This window comes from Phyllobates terribilis, unplaced genomic scaffold (genome assembly GCF_046119375.1).
Source record: "Phyllobates terribilis strain yellow unplaced genomic scaffold, ASM4611937v1 Scaffold_8__6_contigs__length_399053987, whole genome shotgun sequence".
Taxonomy (NCBI): Eukaryota; Metazoa; Chordata; class Amphibia; order Anura; family Dendrobatidae; genus Phyllobates; species Phyllobates terribilis.
Window position 1 is genome coordinate 384,291,238 of NW_027362768.1, and position 17,549 is coordinate 384,308,786.

A 17,549-nucleotide genomic window follows, 5' to 3' on the forward strand; every position below is an offset into this window, starting at 1 on the left:
CGGCTGAGCGGCAGACATGGACAACGAGCGATGGACAGTCCACAAGAATAGCAGCGGCTGAGCGGCAAACATGGACGACGAGAGATGGACAGTCCACAAGAACAGCAGCGGCTGAGGGGCAGACATGGACGAGGAGTGATGGACAGTCCACAATAATAGCAGCGGCTGAGGGGCAGACATGGACGATGAGCGATGGACAGTCCACAAGAACAGCAGCGGCTGAGCGGCAGACATGGACGACGAGCGATGGACAGTCCACAAGAATAGCAGCGGCTGAGCGGCAGACATGGACAACGAGCGATGGACAGTCCACAAGAATAGCAGCGGCTGAGCGGCAAACATGGACGACGAGAGATGGACAGTCCACAAGAACAGCAGCGGCTGAGCGGCAGACATGGACGAGGAGCGATGGACAGTCCACAAGAACAGCAGCGGCTGAGGGGCAGACATGGACGATGAGCGATGGACAGTCCACAAGAACAGCAGCAGCTGAGCGGCAGACATGGACGACGAGCGATGGACAGTCCACAAGAATAGCAGCGGCTGAGCGGCACACATGGACGAGGAGCGATGGACAGTCCACAAGAACAGCAGCGGCTGAGCGGCAGACATGGAACTCATTTATTAAGGGGAGAAAATTATCCTTCAATGTGCTAATAGTAGCCACATATTTCAGTCAGACGTGGTCCAATTTCGGGATATCAGCACCGATCTCGGACCCTGGCAGCTCCTGGTTTGAGTTCACATGTGTCCTTGTCATCATGAGTCAAGTGCTGTGCGGAGGGGGCTGGCTCAGATATTAAAATAACACCATCATAATAGTAAAACGTTTTTAGTTTTTATCATATTTATGTACCTGGGACAGAGACATCGGTATTTATTGATCTATATCCCTAGCCCATGTTGTTGTCCTGTATACACCTACCTGCGCACTCTGGTGTCTCCCTCTAGTGGCCGCTCATGTGGATAGTGGTTCACATTCTGCGCTCTCATTAACACTTTGTGTTCTGGTCTATGACAGGCGAGTACATTACAGGACAGGAGCACCGTGCACATTATGCTGCATGTGGAAGGGATCTTTCATAGACAATTAGTCTCATTTTATCCTACTGCTCTTTATATTACCGTCCTTCATACTGTGCTCCACTACACCAAAACAACGCCCCCTAGGAGCAGAACTGAGACCTAGCACCTCGGGGGGGGGGGGGCACCAATTCTTCTCTACTTTATATGTTTAGAGTAATGAGAATTTTATGGGTTTTTATTCATCTGGACACGTGGCTGCTGTCTACAAACACAGTGCCGCTATCTATCATCTATCTATTATCTATCTATTATCTATGATCTATCATCTATCTAATATCTATCATCTATCTATCTATTATCTATGATCTATCATCTATCTATTATCTATCTATCTATCATCTATCTATTATCTATCTATCATCTATCTATTATCTATCATCTATCTATCTATCATCTATCTATTATCTATCTATCATCTATCTAATATCTATCATCTATCTATTATCTATCTATCTATCATCTATCTATCATCTATCTATCATCTATTATCTATCTATTATCTATCTATCTATCATCTATCTATCGTCTATCTATTATCTATCTATTATCTATCTATTATCTATCTATTATCTATCATCTATCTATTATCTATCTATTATCTATCTATTATCTATCATCTATCTATTATCTATCATCTATCTATTATCTATCATCTATATATTATCTATCTATCATCTATCTATTATCTATCATCTATCTATTATCTATCTATTATCTATTATCTATCTATTATCTATCATATATCTATTATCTGTCTATTATCTATTATCTATCATCTATCTATCTACTATCTATTATCTATCATCTATTATCTATCATCTGTCTATTATCTATCTATCATCTGTCTATTATCTATCTATTATCTATCTATCATCTATCTATTATCTATCTATTATCTATCATCTATCTATCATCTATCTATTATCTATCTATTATCTATCTATCTATTATCTATCTATTATCTATCATCTATCTATCATCTATCTATTATCTATCTATCATCTATCTATTATCTATCTATTATCTATCTATCATCTATCTATCATCTATTATCTATCTATTATCTATCATCTATCTATTATCTATCAATTATCTATATATTATCTATCTATCATCTATCATCTATCTATTATCTATCTATTATCTATCTATCATCTATCTATTATCTATCTATTATCTATCATCTATCTATTATCTATCTATCATCTATCTATTATCTATCTATCATCTATCTAGTATCTATCTATTATCTAGAATCTATTATCTATCTATTATCTATCTATCATCTATCTATTATCTATCTATCATCTATCTAGTATCTATCTATTATCTAGAATCTATTATCTATCTATTATCTATCTATCATCTATCTATTATCTATCTATTATCTATCTATCTATCATCTATCTATTATCTAGAATCTATCTATTATCTATCTATCATCTATTATCTATCTATTATCTATCTATCTATCATCTATCTATTATCTATCTATCATCTATTATCTATCTATTATCTATCTATTATCTATCATCTATCTATTATTTATCTATCTATCATCTATCTATCATCTATCTATCATCTATTATCTATCATCTATTATCTATCTATTATCTATCTATCTATCATCTATCTATTATCTATTATCTATCTATCGTCTATCTAATATCTATCTATTATCTATCTATTATCTATCTATTATATATCTATTATCTATCTATTATCTATCATCTATCTATCATCTATCTATTATCTATCATCAATCTATTATCTATCATCTATCTATCTATTATCTATCATCTATCTATTATCTATCTATCATCTATCTATTATCTATCATCTATCTATTATCTATCATCTATCTATTATCTATCATCTATCTATTATCTATCTATTATCTATCTATTATCTATCATCTATCTATTATCTATCTATCATCTAATATCTATCTATTATCTATCATATATCTATTATCTATCTATTATCTATTATCTATCATCTATCTATCTACTATCTATTATCTATCATCTATTATCTATCATCTGTCTATTATCTATCTATCATCTGTCTATTATCTATCTATTATCTATCATCTATCTATTATCTATCTATTATCTATCATCTATCTATCATCTATTATCTATCTATTATCTATCTATCATCTATCTATCATCTATTATCTATCTATTATCTATCTATTATCTATCATCTATCTATTATCTATCTATTATCTATCATCTATCTATCATCTATCTATTATCTATCTATTATCTATCTATCTATTATCTATCTATTATCTATCATCTATCTATCATCTATCTATCATCTATCTATTATCTATCATCTATCTATCATCTATCTATTATCTATCTATTATCTATTATCTATCTATTATCTATCTATCATCTATCTATCATCTATTATCTATCTATTATCTATCTATCATCTATCTATCATCTATCATCTATCTATTATCTATCTATTATCTATCTATCATCTATCTATTATCTATCTATTATCTATCATCTATCTATCATCTATCTATTATCTATCTATTATCTATCTATCATCTATCTAGTATCTATCTATTATCTAGAATCTATTATCTATCTATTATCTATCTATCATCTATCTATTATCTATCTATTATCTATCTATCTATCATCTATCTATTATCTATCTATTATCTAGAATCTATCTATTATCTATCTATTATCTATCTATCATCTATTATCTATCTATTTATCTATCTATCTATCTATTATCTATCTATCATCTATCTATTATCTATCTATTATCTATCTATCATCTATCTATTATCTGTCTATTATTTGTCATCTATCTATTATCTATCTATCATCTATCTATTATCTGTCTATTATTTGTCATCTATCTATTATCTATCATCTATCTATCATCTATCTATTATCTATTATCTATCTATTATCTATCATATATCTGTTATCTATCATCTATTATCTATCTATCTATTATCTATCTATTATCTATCTAATATCTATCATCTATCTATTATCTATCATCTATCTATCATCTATCTATGATCTATCATCTATCTATTATCTATCTATGATCTATCTATTATCTATCATCTATTATCTATCAATCTATTATCTATCTATCTATTATCTATATATCATCTATCTATTATCTATCTATCATCTATTATCTATCTATTATCTATCATCTATCTATTATCTATCTATTATCTATCATCTATTATCTATCTATTATCTATCATCTATTATCTATCAATCTATTATCTATCTATCATCTATCTATTATCTATCTATTATCTATCTATTATATATCTATTATCTATCTATCATCTATTATCTATCTATCATTTATCTATTATCTATCTATCGTCTATCTATTACCTATCTATTATCTATCTATCTATCGTCTATCTATTATATATCTATTATCTATCTATTATCTATCAACTATCTATTATCTATCATCTATTATCTATCTATTATCTATCATCTATCTATTATCGATCATCTATCTATTATCTATCTATTATCTATCTAATATCTATCATATATCTATTATCTATCTATCTATTATCTATTATCTATCATCTATCTATCTACTATCTATCTATTATCTATTATCTATCTATTATCTATCATCTGTCTATTATCTATCATCTATCTATCATCTATCTATTATCTATATATTATCTATCTATTATCTATCATCTATCTATTATCTATCTATCATCTATCTAATCATCTATCTATTATATATCTATCTATCTATTATCTATCTATTATCTATCTATTATCTATCATCTATCTATCGTCTATCTATTATCTATCATCTATTATCTATCATCTATTATCTATCATCTATCTATCATCTATCTATTATCTATCTATCATCTATCTATAATCTATCTATTATCTATCATCTGTCTATTATCTATCTATCTATTATCTATCTATTATCTATCATCTATCTATCATCTATTATCTATCTATTATCTATCTATTATCTATCATCTATCTATTATCTATCTATTATCTATCTATCTATTATCTATCATCTATCTATTATCTATCTATTATCTATCTATCATCTACCTATTATCTATCTATGATCTGTCTATTATTTGTCATCTATCTATTATCTATCTATTATCTATCTATCATCTATCTATTATCTATTATCTATCAATCATCTATCTATTATCTATCTATCATCTATCTATCTATCATCTATCTATAATCTATCATCTATCTATTATCTATCTATCATCTATCTATTATCTATCTATCATCTATCTATCATCTACCTATTATCTATCTATGATCTGTCTATTATTTGTCATCTATCTATTATCTATCTATTATCTATCATCTATCTATTATCTATCTATTATCTATCAATCATCTATCTATTATCTATCTATCATCTATCTATCTATCTATCATCTATCTATTATCTATCTATCATCTATCTATTATCTATCTATTATCTATCTATCTATCGTCTATCTATTATATATCTATTATCTATCATCTATCTATCATCTATCTATTATCTATCTATCATCTATCTATTATCTATCTATTATCTATTATCTATCTATCACCTATTATCTATCTATCATCTATCTATTATCTATCTATCGTCTATCTATTACCTATCTATTATCTATCTATCTATCGTCTATCTATTATATATCTATTATCTATCATCTATCTATCATCTATCTATTATCTATCTATCATCTATCTATTATCTATCTATTATCTATCTATCATCTATCTATTATCTATCATCTATTATCTATCATCTATCTATCATCTATCTATTATCTATCTATCATCTATCTATAATCTATCTATTATCTATCATCTGTCTATTATCTATCTATCTATTATCTATCTATTATCTATCATCTATCTATCATCTATTATCTATCTATTATCTATCTATTATCTATCTATTATCTATCATCTATCTATTATCTATCAATTATCTATCTATCATCTATCTATTATCTATCTATCATCTACCTATTATCTATCTATGATCTGTCTATTATTTGTCATCTATCTATTATCTATGTATTATCTATCTATCATCTATCTATTATCTATCTATTATCTATCAATCATCTATCTATTATCTATCTATTATCTATCTATCATCTATCTATTATCTATCTATCATCTATCTATTATCTATCATCTATCTATCTATTATCTATCATCTATCTATCATCTATATATTATCTATTATCTATCTATGATCTACCTATCTATCTATTATCTATTTATTATCTATCATCTATCTATCATCTATCTATTATCTATCATCTATCTATTATCTATCTATCATCTATTATCTATCTATTATCTGTCATCTATCTATTATCTATCAATCATCTATCTATTATCTATATATTATCTATTATCTATCATCTATCTATTATCTATCTATTATCTATCTATTATCTATCATCTATCTATTATCTATCATCTATTATCTATCATCTATCTATCATCTATCTATCATCTATCTATTATCTATCTATTATCTATCTATTATCTATCATCTATCTATTATCTATCTATTATCTATCTATTATCTATCATCTATCTATTATCTATCAATTATCTATCTATCATCTATCTATTATCTATCTATCATCTACCTATTATCTATCTATGATCTGTCTATTATTTGTCATCTATCTATTATCTATGTATTATCTATCTATCATCTATCTATTATCTATCTATTATCTATCAATCATCTATCTATTATCTATCTATTATCTATCTATCATCTATCTATTATCTATCTATCATCTATCTATTATCTATCATCTATCTATCTATTATCTATCATCTATCTATCATCTATATATTATCTATTATCTATCTATGATCTACCTATCTATCTATTATCTATGTATTATCTATCATCTATCTATTATCTATCTATCTATCATCTATCTATTATCTATCATCTATCTATCATCTATCTATTATCTATCAATCATCTATCTATTATCTATATATTATCTATTATCTATCATCTATCTATTATCTATCTATTATCTATCTATTATCTATCATCTATCTATTATCTATCATCTATTATCTATCATCTATCTATCATCTATCTATCATCTATCTATTATCTATCAATCATCTATCTATTATCTATATATTATCTATTATCTGTCATCTATCTATCATCTATATATTATCTATTATCTATTATCTATCTATTATCTATCTATTATCTATCTATTATCTATCATCTATCTATTATCTATCATCTATCTATCATCTATCTATCATCTATCTATTATCTATCTATCATCTATCTATAATCTATCTATTATCTATCATCTGTCTATTATCTATCTATTTATTATCTATCTATCTATTATCTATCATCTATCTATCATCTATTATCTATCTATTATCTATCATCTATCTATTATCTATCTATCATCTATCTATTATCTGTCTATTATTTGTCATCTATCTATTATCTATCATCTATCTATCATCTATCTATCATCTATCTATTATCTATCTATTATCTATCTATTATCTATCATATATTATCTATCTATCTATTATCTATCTATTATCTATCTAATATCTATCATCTATTTATTATCTATCATCTATCCATCATCTATCTATCATCTATCTATTATCTATCTATGATCTATCATCTATCTATCTATCTATTATCTATCTATCATCTATTATCTATCTATTATCTATCATCTATCTATTATCTATCTATTATCTATCATCTATTATCTATCTATTATCTATCATCTATTATCTATCAATCTATTATCTATCTATCTATTATCTATCCATTATCTATCTATCATCTATCTATTATCTATCTATGATCTATCATCTATCTATCTATCTATTATCTATCTATTATCTATTATCTATCTATCATCTATTATCTATCTATTATCTATCAACTATCTATTATCTATCATCTATCTATTATCTATCATCTATCTATCATCTATCTATTATCGATCATCTATCTATTATCTATCTATCATCTATCTATTATCTATTATCTATCATCTATCTATTATCTATCTAATATCTATCATCTATCTATTATCTATCTATTATCTATCATCTATCCATTATCTATCTATGATCTATCATCTATCTATCTATCTATTATCTATCTATCATCTATTATCTATCTATTATCTATCATCTATCTATTATCTATCTATTATCTATCATCTATTATCTATCTATTATCTATCATCTATTATCTATCTATTATCTATCTATTATCTATCTATTATCTATCTATCATCTATCTATTATCTATCTATTATCTATCTATTATATATCTATTATCTATCTATCATCTATTATCTATCATCTATTTATTATCTATCTATCTATCTATCGTCTATCTATTATATATCTATTATCTATCTATTATCTATCAACTATCTATTATCTATCATCTATCTATTATCTATCTATGATCTATCATCTATCTATCTATCTATTATCTATCTATCATCTATTATCTATCTATTATCTATCATCTATCTATTATCTATCTATTATCTATCATCTATTATCTATCTATTATCTATCATCTATTATCTATCTATTATCTATCTATTATCTATCTATTATCTATCTATCATCTATCTATTATCTATCTATTATCTATCTATTATATATCTATTATCTATCTATCATCTATTATCTATCATCTATTTATTATCTATCTATCTATCTATCGTCTATCTATTATATATCTATTATCTATCTATTATCTATCAACTATCTATTATCTATCATCTATCTATTATCTATCATCTATCTATCATCTATCTATTATCTATCTATTATCTATCATCTATCTATTATCGATCATCTATCTATTATCTATCTATCATCTATCTATTATCTATTATCTATCATCTATCTATCGTCTATCTATTACCTATCTATTATCTATCTATCTATCGTCTATCTATTATATATCTATTATCTATCAACTATCTATTATCTATCATCTATTATCTATCTATTATCTATCATCTATCTATTATCGATCATCTATCTATTATCTATCTATTATCTATCTATCATCTATCTATTATCTATCTAATATCTATCATATATCTATTATCTATCTATCTATTATCTATTATCTATCATCTATCTATCTACTATCTATCTATTATCTATTATCTATCTATTATCTATCATCTGTCTATTATCTATCATCTATCTATCATCTATCTATTATCTATCTATCATCTATCTAATCATCTATCTATTATATATCTATCTATTATCTATTACCTATCTATTATCTATCTATTATCTATCATCTATCTATTATCTATCATCTATCTATCTATTATCTATCATCTATCTATTATCTATCATCTATTATCTATTATCTATCATCTATCTATTATCTATCTATCATCTATCTATAATCTATCTATTATCTATCATCTGTCTATTATCTATCTATCTATCTATTATCTATCTATTATCTATCATCTATCTATCATCTATTATCTATATTATCTATCTATTATCTATCTATTATCTATCATCTATCTATTATCTATCAATTATCTATCTATTATCTATCTATCATCTATCTATCATCTATCTATCATCTATCTGTTATCTATCTATCATCTATCTATTATCTATCTATTATCTATCTATCATCTACCTATTATCTATCTATGATCTATCTATTATCTATCATCTATCATCTATTATTTGTCATCTATCTATTATCTATCTATTATCTATCTATCATCTATCTATTATCTATCTATTATCTATCAATCATCTATCTATTATCTATATATTATCTATCTATCATCTATCTATTATCTATCATCTATCTATTATCTATCATCTATCTATCTATCTATCATCTATCTATTATCTATCTATCATCTATCTATTATCTATCGTCTATCTATTACCTATCTATTATCTATCTATCTATCGTCTATCTATTATATATCTATTATCTATCATCTATCTATCATCTATCTATTATCTATCTATTATCTTTCTATTATCTATTATCTATCTATTATATATCTATTATCTATCATCTATCTATTATCTATCTATTATCTATCTATCTATTATCTATCTATTATCTATCTATCTATTATCTATCTATCATCTATTATCTATCTATCTATTATCTATCTATTATCTATCTATCTATTATCTATCTATTATCTATTATCTATCATCTATCTATGTACTATCTATCTATTATCTATTATCTATTTATTATCTATCATCTGTCTATTATCTATCATCTATCTATCATCTATCTATTATCTATCTATCATCTATCTAATCATCTATCTATTATCTATTATCTATCTATTATCTATCTATAATCTATCTATTATCTATCATCTATTATCTATCATCTATCCATTATCTATCTATCATCTATCTATAATCTATCTATTATCTATCTATTATCTATCTATTATCTCTCTATTATCTATCTATTATCTCTCTATTATCTATCATCTATCTATCATCTATTATCTATCTATTATCTATCTATTATCTATCATCTGTCTATTATCTATCTATTATCTATCTATTATCTCTCTATTATCTATCATCTATCTATCATCTATTATCTATCTATTATCTATCTATTATCTATCATCTATCTATTATCTATCTATTATCTATCTATTATCTATCTATCATCTATCTATTATCTATCTATTATCTAACTATTATCTATCTATCTATTATCTATCTATTATCTATCTATCATATATCTATTATCTATCTATCATCTATATATTATCTATCTATTATCTATCTATTATCTATCTATTATCTATTATCTATCTATCATCTATTATCTATCATCTATCTATTATCTATCTATTATCTATCTATCTATTATCTATCTATTATCTATCTATCTATTATCTATCTATCTATCATCTATCTATTATCTATCTATTATCTATCTATTATCTATCTATCTATTATCTATCATCTATCTATTATCTATCTATTATCTATCTATCTATTATCTATCTATTATCTATCTATCTATTATCTATCTATCTATTATCTATCATCTATCTATTATCTATCTATCTATTATCTATCTATCTATTATCTATCATCTATCTATTATCTATCTATCTATCTATTATCTATCTATCTATTATCTATCTATCATCTATCTATTATCTATCTATTATCTATCTATTATCTATCATCTATCTATTATCTATCTATTATCTATCTATCTATTATCTATCTATTATCTATCTATCTATTATCTATCTATCATCTATCTATTATCTATCTATTATCTATCTATTATCTATCTATCTATTATCTATCATCTATCTATTATCTATCTATTATCTATCTATCTATTATCTATCTATCATCTATCTATTATCTATCTATCTATTATCTATCATCTATCTATTATCTATCTATTATCTATCTATTATCTATCTATCTATTATCTATCATCTATCTATTATCTATCTATTATCTATCATCTATCATCTATCTATTATCTATCTATCTATTATCTATCTATTATCTATCTATCTATTATCTATTTATCTATCATCTATCTATTATCTATCTATTATCTATCATCTATCTATCTATTATCTATCTATCATCTATCTATCATCTATCATCTATCTATTATCTATCTATTATCTATGCAGCAAAAAAAACCAAAACACAAATAGACGCAATACAAATCCAGGATAAAGTGTGAGGGCAATTCTACAGGTCCACAGACCCCCGGATCGCCATCAAAATCAGACAGCACTACAAGGTAAGCATGATGGAAGGAGGTGCCGATATATCCCATACTAAAGGTGAAGCATGACAGAAATCCTCTGCCCGTTTCATCCTCTATAATCTATCCTATCCCTCCATTTATTGATCTGTCTTGTATTTCTAGTGGCTTTCATTCTATTTCATCCTTTCTTCCGCTTTTCAGATCCGTTTTTCTCTTGCTGCCATTTTCCAAATCTCATCTCCAGGTCGTCAATAGTATAAAGTATTTCCCAGACACCACATATGGACTTTTACAACATTCACTATTGAGGCATAAAAATAATAAAAAGCCGTCGATAATTAAGCTGCGATCCTAATCGCCATCCATAGCCTCGGAAGCCCCCCTCTCTTCATGCATCTTGTATCTGTGTTATATTCCCCTGCATTTAGTTGGAGTCTTTGTATCTATATACTGATCTTCCTATCCTATACATCTATATACTCATCTTCCTCTCCTATACATCTGTATACTCATCTTCCTCTCCTATACTCTGTACTCACCACTTCCAGGACCCAGTCCCCAGATGCAGAGCAGCAGGAGGACCACACGGACCGGCGGCGCTCTCGCCATGGTGGAGACACTTCTGCAGGAGACTCCCACTCTCTGTAATGCTCCTTCTGCTTTATATGTTGGTGCGACCTGGGGAGGATCCAGGATTGTGACCTGAGGGCGGCTGTGGGATGGGCAGCAAATTTAAAGGAAAATCTGTCAGCTCTCGTTTAGTAAAAAACTTGAATTAACCTTGAAAGAAAACTATTCCGGAGCATTTTACTACTTAAAGAGGAACTTTCACCAATTTTTTTCACCTTGATTTGGACACAGGATGTAATAGTGTCCAAAACGTTTTTGTTTTTTTTTAATTTTGCCTTTCCGTTGTGGAGACATATTTTTTTTTAATTTTTTTAATGACTTTCGGCTCAATCTCAAGTCGTGGCGACTTTATGGATGAACGATCTTGTAGGAAGATTGATCTTGCCCGAGCCTAGAAAGGTCACCAGGGTCTTCTCCACCGCTATTTTGATTGTAGCAAGCCATCGGGTTGTCCTTCTCCAGTGATTTCTCTCTCCATGCGATGTGTCCGCTGTAGACAAGTCGTAGCTCGGTGGTCCTCGCTTCCGGCGTCATGTCTGGCTTGGTTTCTTCTTCTTGCCATCCATGGTGTTGATAACATTCTTCTTCAGCGCCACATTTCAAAGGCGTCGATTCTTCTGTCTTGTTTCTTTATCGTCCAGGTTTCACATCCATACGTTTCTACAGAAAATACCAGACTATGTACGAGCCGTGTCTTCATCGCCAGTGAAACGTTCCTCGATTTGAAGCCTTTGTCCGGTGACTTCATTGTTGATTTGCCCATAGCTATTCTCCTATTGACTTCCGGTGTAGTCGCTGCATCTTCAGTGGTCATCAATCCGATTAGGTTGAAGTCCTTTAGAACTTCCAGTTCGTCTTTGTCCATCTCAACTATGTCCCGGTCGTACCCGGCAGGAGTCATTATCTTTGTCTTCTTTGTGTTGAGTTTCAATCCCATGTGCGAGCCTTCCAACTTGACAATATGAAGTCTTTCATTCCATTTATGCTTGTCGCGATCAATGTTGTATCGTCTGCGTATTTAAGATTGTTGATGATTCGTCCAGCAATTTGGATTCCTTCTTGTTTTTGGCAAGCCCTGAAAATAACTTCTGCATATGAATGGAAGAGAAATGGTGCCAGGACGCGGCCTTGTCTGACGCCTTGCTCTACTTGCCACCATGTTGGCGTGTTCCGTACGGACTGTTGTTTCTTGGTCGATGTGAAGGTTCCATATGAGATTGATCAGATGGTTCGGCACATCCATAGCTTTCAAAGTTTCTGTTGTAGTCAATGAAGCAAAAATAGATCTCCTTGTTGTATTCTTTGGCCTTTTCCATCATCCATCTAATGTTAGCAAACACATCTCTTGTTCCTCTAGCAGCTCTTTATCAAAGTAAGGCTGTGCCCATCCTTGTAGGATCTTCAGTAGTATTTTGCCGGCATGAGGTATGAGAGCTGTAGTCCTATAGTTTCTACAGTCTTTAGCATCTCCCTTCTTCAGAATAGGAATAAACAGTGATCTTGTCCAGTCCTTGGGCCATTTACCAGTTGTCCATGTCTGTTGAGACAGGTGTATGATGACATCAATAGCTGCTTCAGGAGACTTTATTATCTCCTGGAAGCAGTTCTTGTAGAGGTGCTCCGTGAACTCTTCTCCATCTTTCCTTGATCTGTTCAGGCTCAGTTAGTTTGTTCCTGTTGGCATCTTTCAACATGCCCACTCTTGGTTGAAACTTTCATCATATCTCTTTCATCTTTTGCTATGCCTTCCTGGTCTTGCCCCCTCACATATTCTCCTATCTCTGTACATATCTATTGGTAACAAAGTTCTTTGTCTGCTCGATTGGCTCTCTTTAGTCTTTTACTGATGTTGTCTGTGCCCAGCTTGTTATCTTGTGCCATTCGTCTTTCTTCGATGATCTTTAGGATCTCTTCTGTTAACCATGTCTGCGGGGGTCTCTTATGCCTCTTGTTTATTGTCTTACTGGCCTCTTCAGTAATAATAGCCTTTTTAGGTGTCCATAATTCCTAAAGTTTTCTTTCATTTGTGTCCAGTGATGTAAATCAGTTGTGCAGACCGTTCCAAAAAAACCCCTAAAGGTATATTGGTGAAATCATAGGTTGGAAACGGCCTGTTGTCTAGTCTCTTTGCGCAGCTTGACTCTAATCTTTGATGTCAAAAGTTCATGATCAGTTCCACAGTCAGCTCCTGGCCTTGTTTTCACTTTAATGATCAACGACCTCCATCTTCCGGCAAACACATATGTAGTCAATCTCTTATAGGCCCCATTCAGTGAAGTCCATGTGAAGAGTCTCCGTTTGTGATTTTGGAAAAAAAAGTGTTCATGTTGGATAGTTGATTTGTCACACAAAAGTCAATGAATCTTCCTCCAGTCTCATTTTGTTCACCAAGTCCAAAGTTTACAACAATGGTTCCATGTTTCCCATGGCCCACTTTGGCGTTCAAGTCTCCCATGATAATGAGTTAGTCTTGTTTTGGCGTCTTGTCGATTTCCTCTTGAACTTGATTGTAGAATAGTTCAACGTCCACCTCCCTGGCATCTGTTTTTGGTGAGGAGACTTGTATAACTGTGACATTGATTGGCGCTCCTTATAGTCGTATCGAGATGCCTCTTTCACTGACTACATTGTACTTCAGGACAGTGCCAGACAATCTTCAGTTGAGAATAAAAGGGACAAAGTTTCGTCTTTGGTTATCTTTTCCAGAATTGCTGACCCTATGTTCGTTTGAGGTTAGAGCAGGAGATCAGAGCTGTATTGTTACATCTCACACACTGAAAAACCTGCTCTAAATTCTGTTGGGGGTGTGTTCTTTCTCTGGTGTTTTTCTGCCTGCTTATAATTGGTCAGCATCGTACAAGGAGAAGAAGTACACGCCCCCAGTGAAAACTATCTGATAGCACTTACATAGACATAACAAAAATTAGCTTATTATAAGATGCTGCAGAATGTGAGGAGGACTACAATGATTTACTAGAACGGACTTGACAGAAGCGGTGACTGCTCCTCTATAAATCCAGTGCCTAACAAGTGACGTCTTCTCTGTTTGGAGACGTTCCCATCACTTTTCTTCTCCATCTGAACCACCACGACTTATGACCAGTGCAGAGTTCTCTGCCCAGACATCTTTGACTCCTCACCTCTGCAGTTTTGCCAAATCTCCAAATAAATTCAGATCCCCAAATATATGCAGACCCAAGATCAGGTCCCAATATTAATTTAGATGCAACCCCCCCCCCCCCCCCAGATCCATAGATAAATTCAGACCCCCAGACCGGACCCTCAAATTAATTCAGACACCAGACTATAGCCTTAATTAAACTGAGACTTCAGCCAAGACCTTTATTAACAAAGACCCCAGTCCCAACTGACCAAGCAGCAACATGTAGCCTAAGTATTTGGGTATTTTGGTGGCCAGCTCTGACATACTGCTGGGCTCTACTATATCAATCTTCAAGTGGATCTCCTGCAAAATCTAATTCTGCCTTACCCCTGTCCTCTGCTATATCAAGTGTATCATCCAGCGCTTCCAGCTCCGCTATTCCACACACTCTGGTTTCCGACCAGCATTTCTAGCTCAACTGTTCTGTGCACTGTCCTACATATCCAGCTCTGCTGTTCCATGCACTGTCCTACATATCCAGCTCTGCTGTTCCATGCGCTGTCCTACATATCCAGCTCTTCAGTTCCATGCACTGTCCTACATATCCAGCTCTGCTGTTCCATGCACTTTCCTACATATACAGCTCTGCTGTTCCATGAATTCTCCTACATATCCAGCTCTACTGTTCCATGCACTGTCCTACATATCCAGCTCTGCTGTTCCATGCACTGTCCTACATATCCAGCTCTGCTGTTCCATGCACTGTCCTACATATCCAGCTCTGCTGTTCCATGAATTCTCCTACAAATCCAGCTCTACTGTTCTATGCACTGTCCTACATATCCAGCTCTGCTGTTCCATGCACTGTCCTACATATCCAGCTCTGCTGTTCCATGCACTGTCCTACATATCCAGCTCTGCTGTTCCATGCACTGTCCTACATATCCAGTTCTGCTGTTCCATGAATTTTCCTACATATCCAGCTCTACTGTTCCATGCACTGGCCTACATATGCAGCTCTGCTGTTCCATGCACTATCCTACATATCCAGCTCTGCTGTTCCATGCACTGTCCTACATATTCAGCTCTGCTGTTCCATGCACTGTCCTACATATCCAGCTCTGCTGTTCCATGCACTGTCCTACATATACAGCTCTGCTGTTCCATGCACTGTCCTACATATCCAGCTCTGCTGTACCATGCACTTTCCTACATATCCAGCTCTGCTGTTCCATGCACTGTCCTACATATCCAGCTTTGCTGTTCCATGCACTGTCCTACATATACAGCTCTGCTGTTCCATACACTGTCCTACGTATCAAGCTCTGCTGTTCCATGCATTGTCCTACATATCCAGCTCTGCTCTTCCATGCACTTTACTACATATCCAGCTCTGCTGTTCCATGAATTGTCCTACATATCCAGCTCTACTGTTCCATGCACTTTCCTACATATTCAACTCTGCTGTTCCATGCACTGTCCTACATATCCATCTATGCTGTTCCATGCACTGTCCTACATAAACAGCTCTGCTGTTCCATGCACTGTCCTACATATCCAGCTCTGCTGTTCCATGCACTGTCCTACATATCCAGCTCTGCTGTTCCATGCACTGTCCTACATATCCAGCTCTGCTGTTCCATGCACTGTCCTACATATACAGCTCTGCTGTTGGATGCACTTTCCTAAATATCCAGCTCTGCTGTTCCATGCACTGTCATACATACCCAGCTCTGCTGTTCCATGCACTGTCCTACAAATCTAGATCTGCTGTTCCATGCACCGTCTTACATATCCAGATCTGTTGTTCCATGCACTGTCCTACATATCCAGCTCTGCTGTTCCATGCACCATCCTACATATT

General features: G+C 31.1%; 1 protein-coding gene and 1 long non-coding RNA gene across 4 annotated transcripts in view; both read right to left on the reverse strand.

The window, feature by feature from the left end:
* The window catches only part of LOC141157605 (uncharacterized), a 31,859-nt gene extending 19,224 nt beyond the window's left edge, over positions 1 to 12,635 (reverse strand). For all 3 annotated transcript variants that reach the window (XM_073645080.1, XM_073645079.1, XM_073645078.1), the window contains exon 1: positions 12,492 to 12,635. In XM_073645080.1, coding sequence (XP_073501181.1) covers positions 12,492 to 12,561 — 70 coding nt within the window. In that variant the 5' untranslated portion in view covers positions 12,562 to 12,635. The remainder of the gene's footprint in view (positions 1 to 12,491) is intronic.
* LOC141157606 (uncharacterized) lies at positions 2,645 to 12,462 on the reverse strand. The gene is made up of 2 exons (XR_012247821.1): positions 5,708 to 12,462; positions 2,645 to 5,257 (listed from the first exon to the last, which is right to left on the reverse strand). It is a non-coding gene; the product is annotated as an uncharacterized lncRNA (long non-coding RNA).
* Positions 12,636 to 17,549: the final 4,914 nt, after the last annotated feature.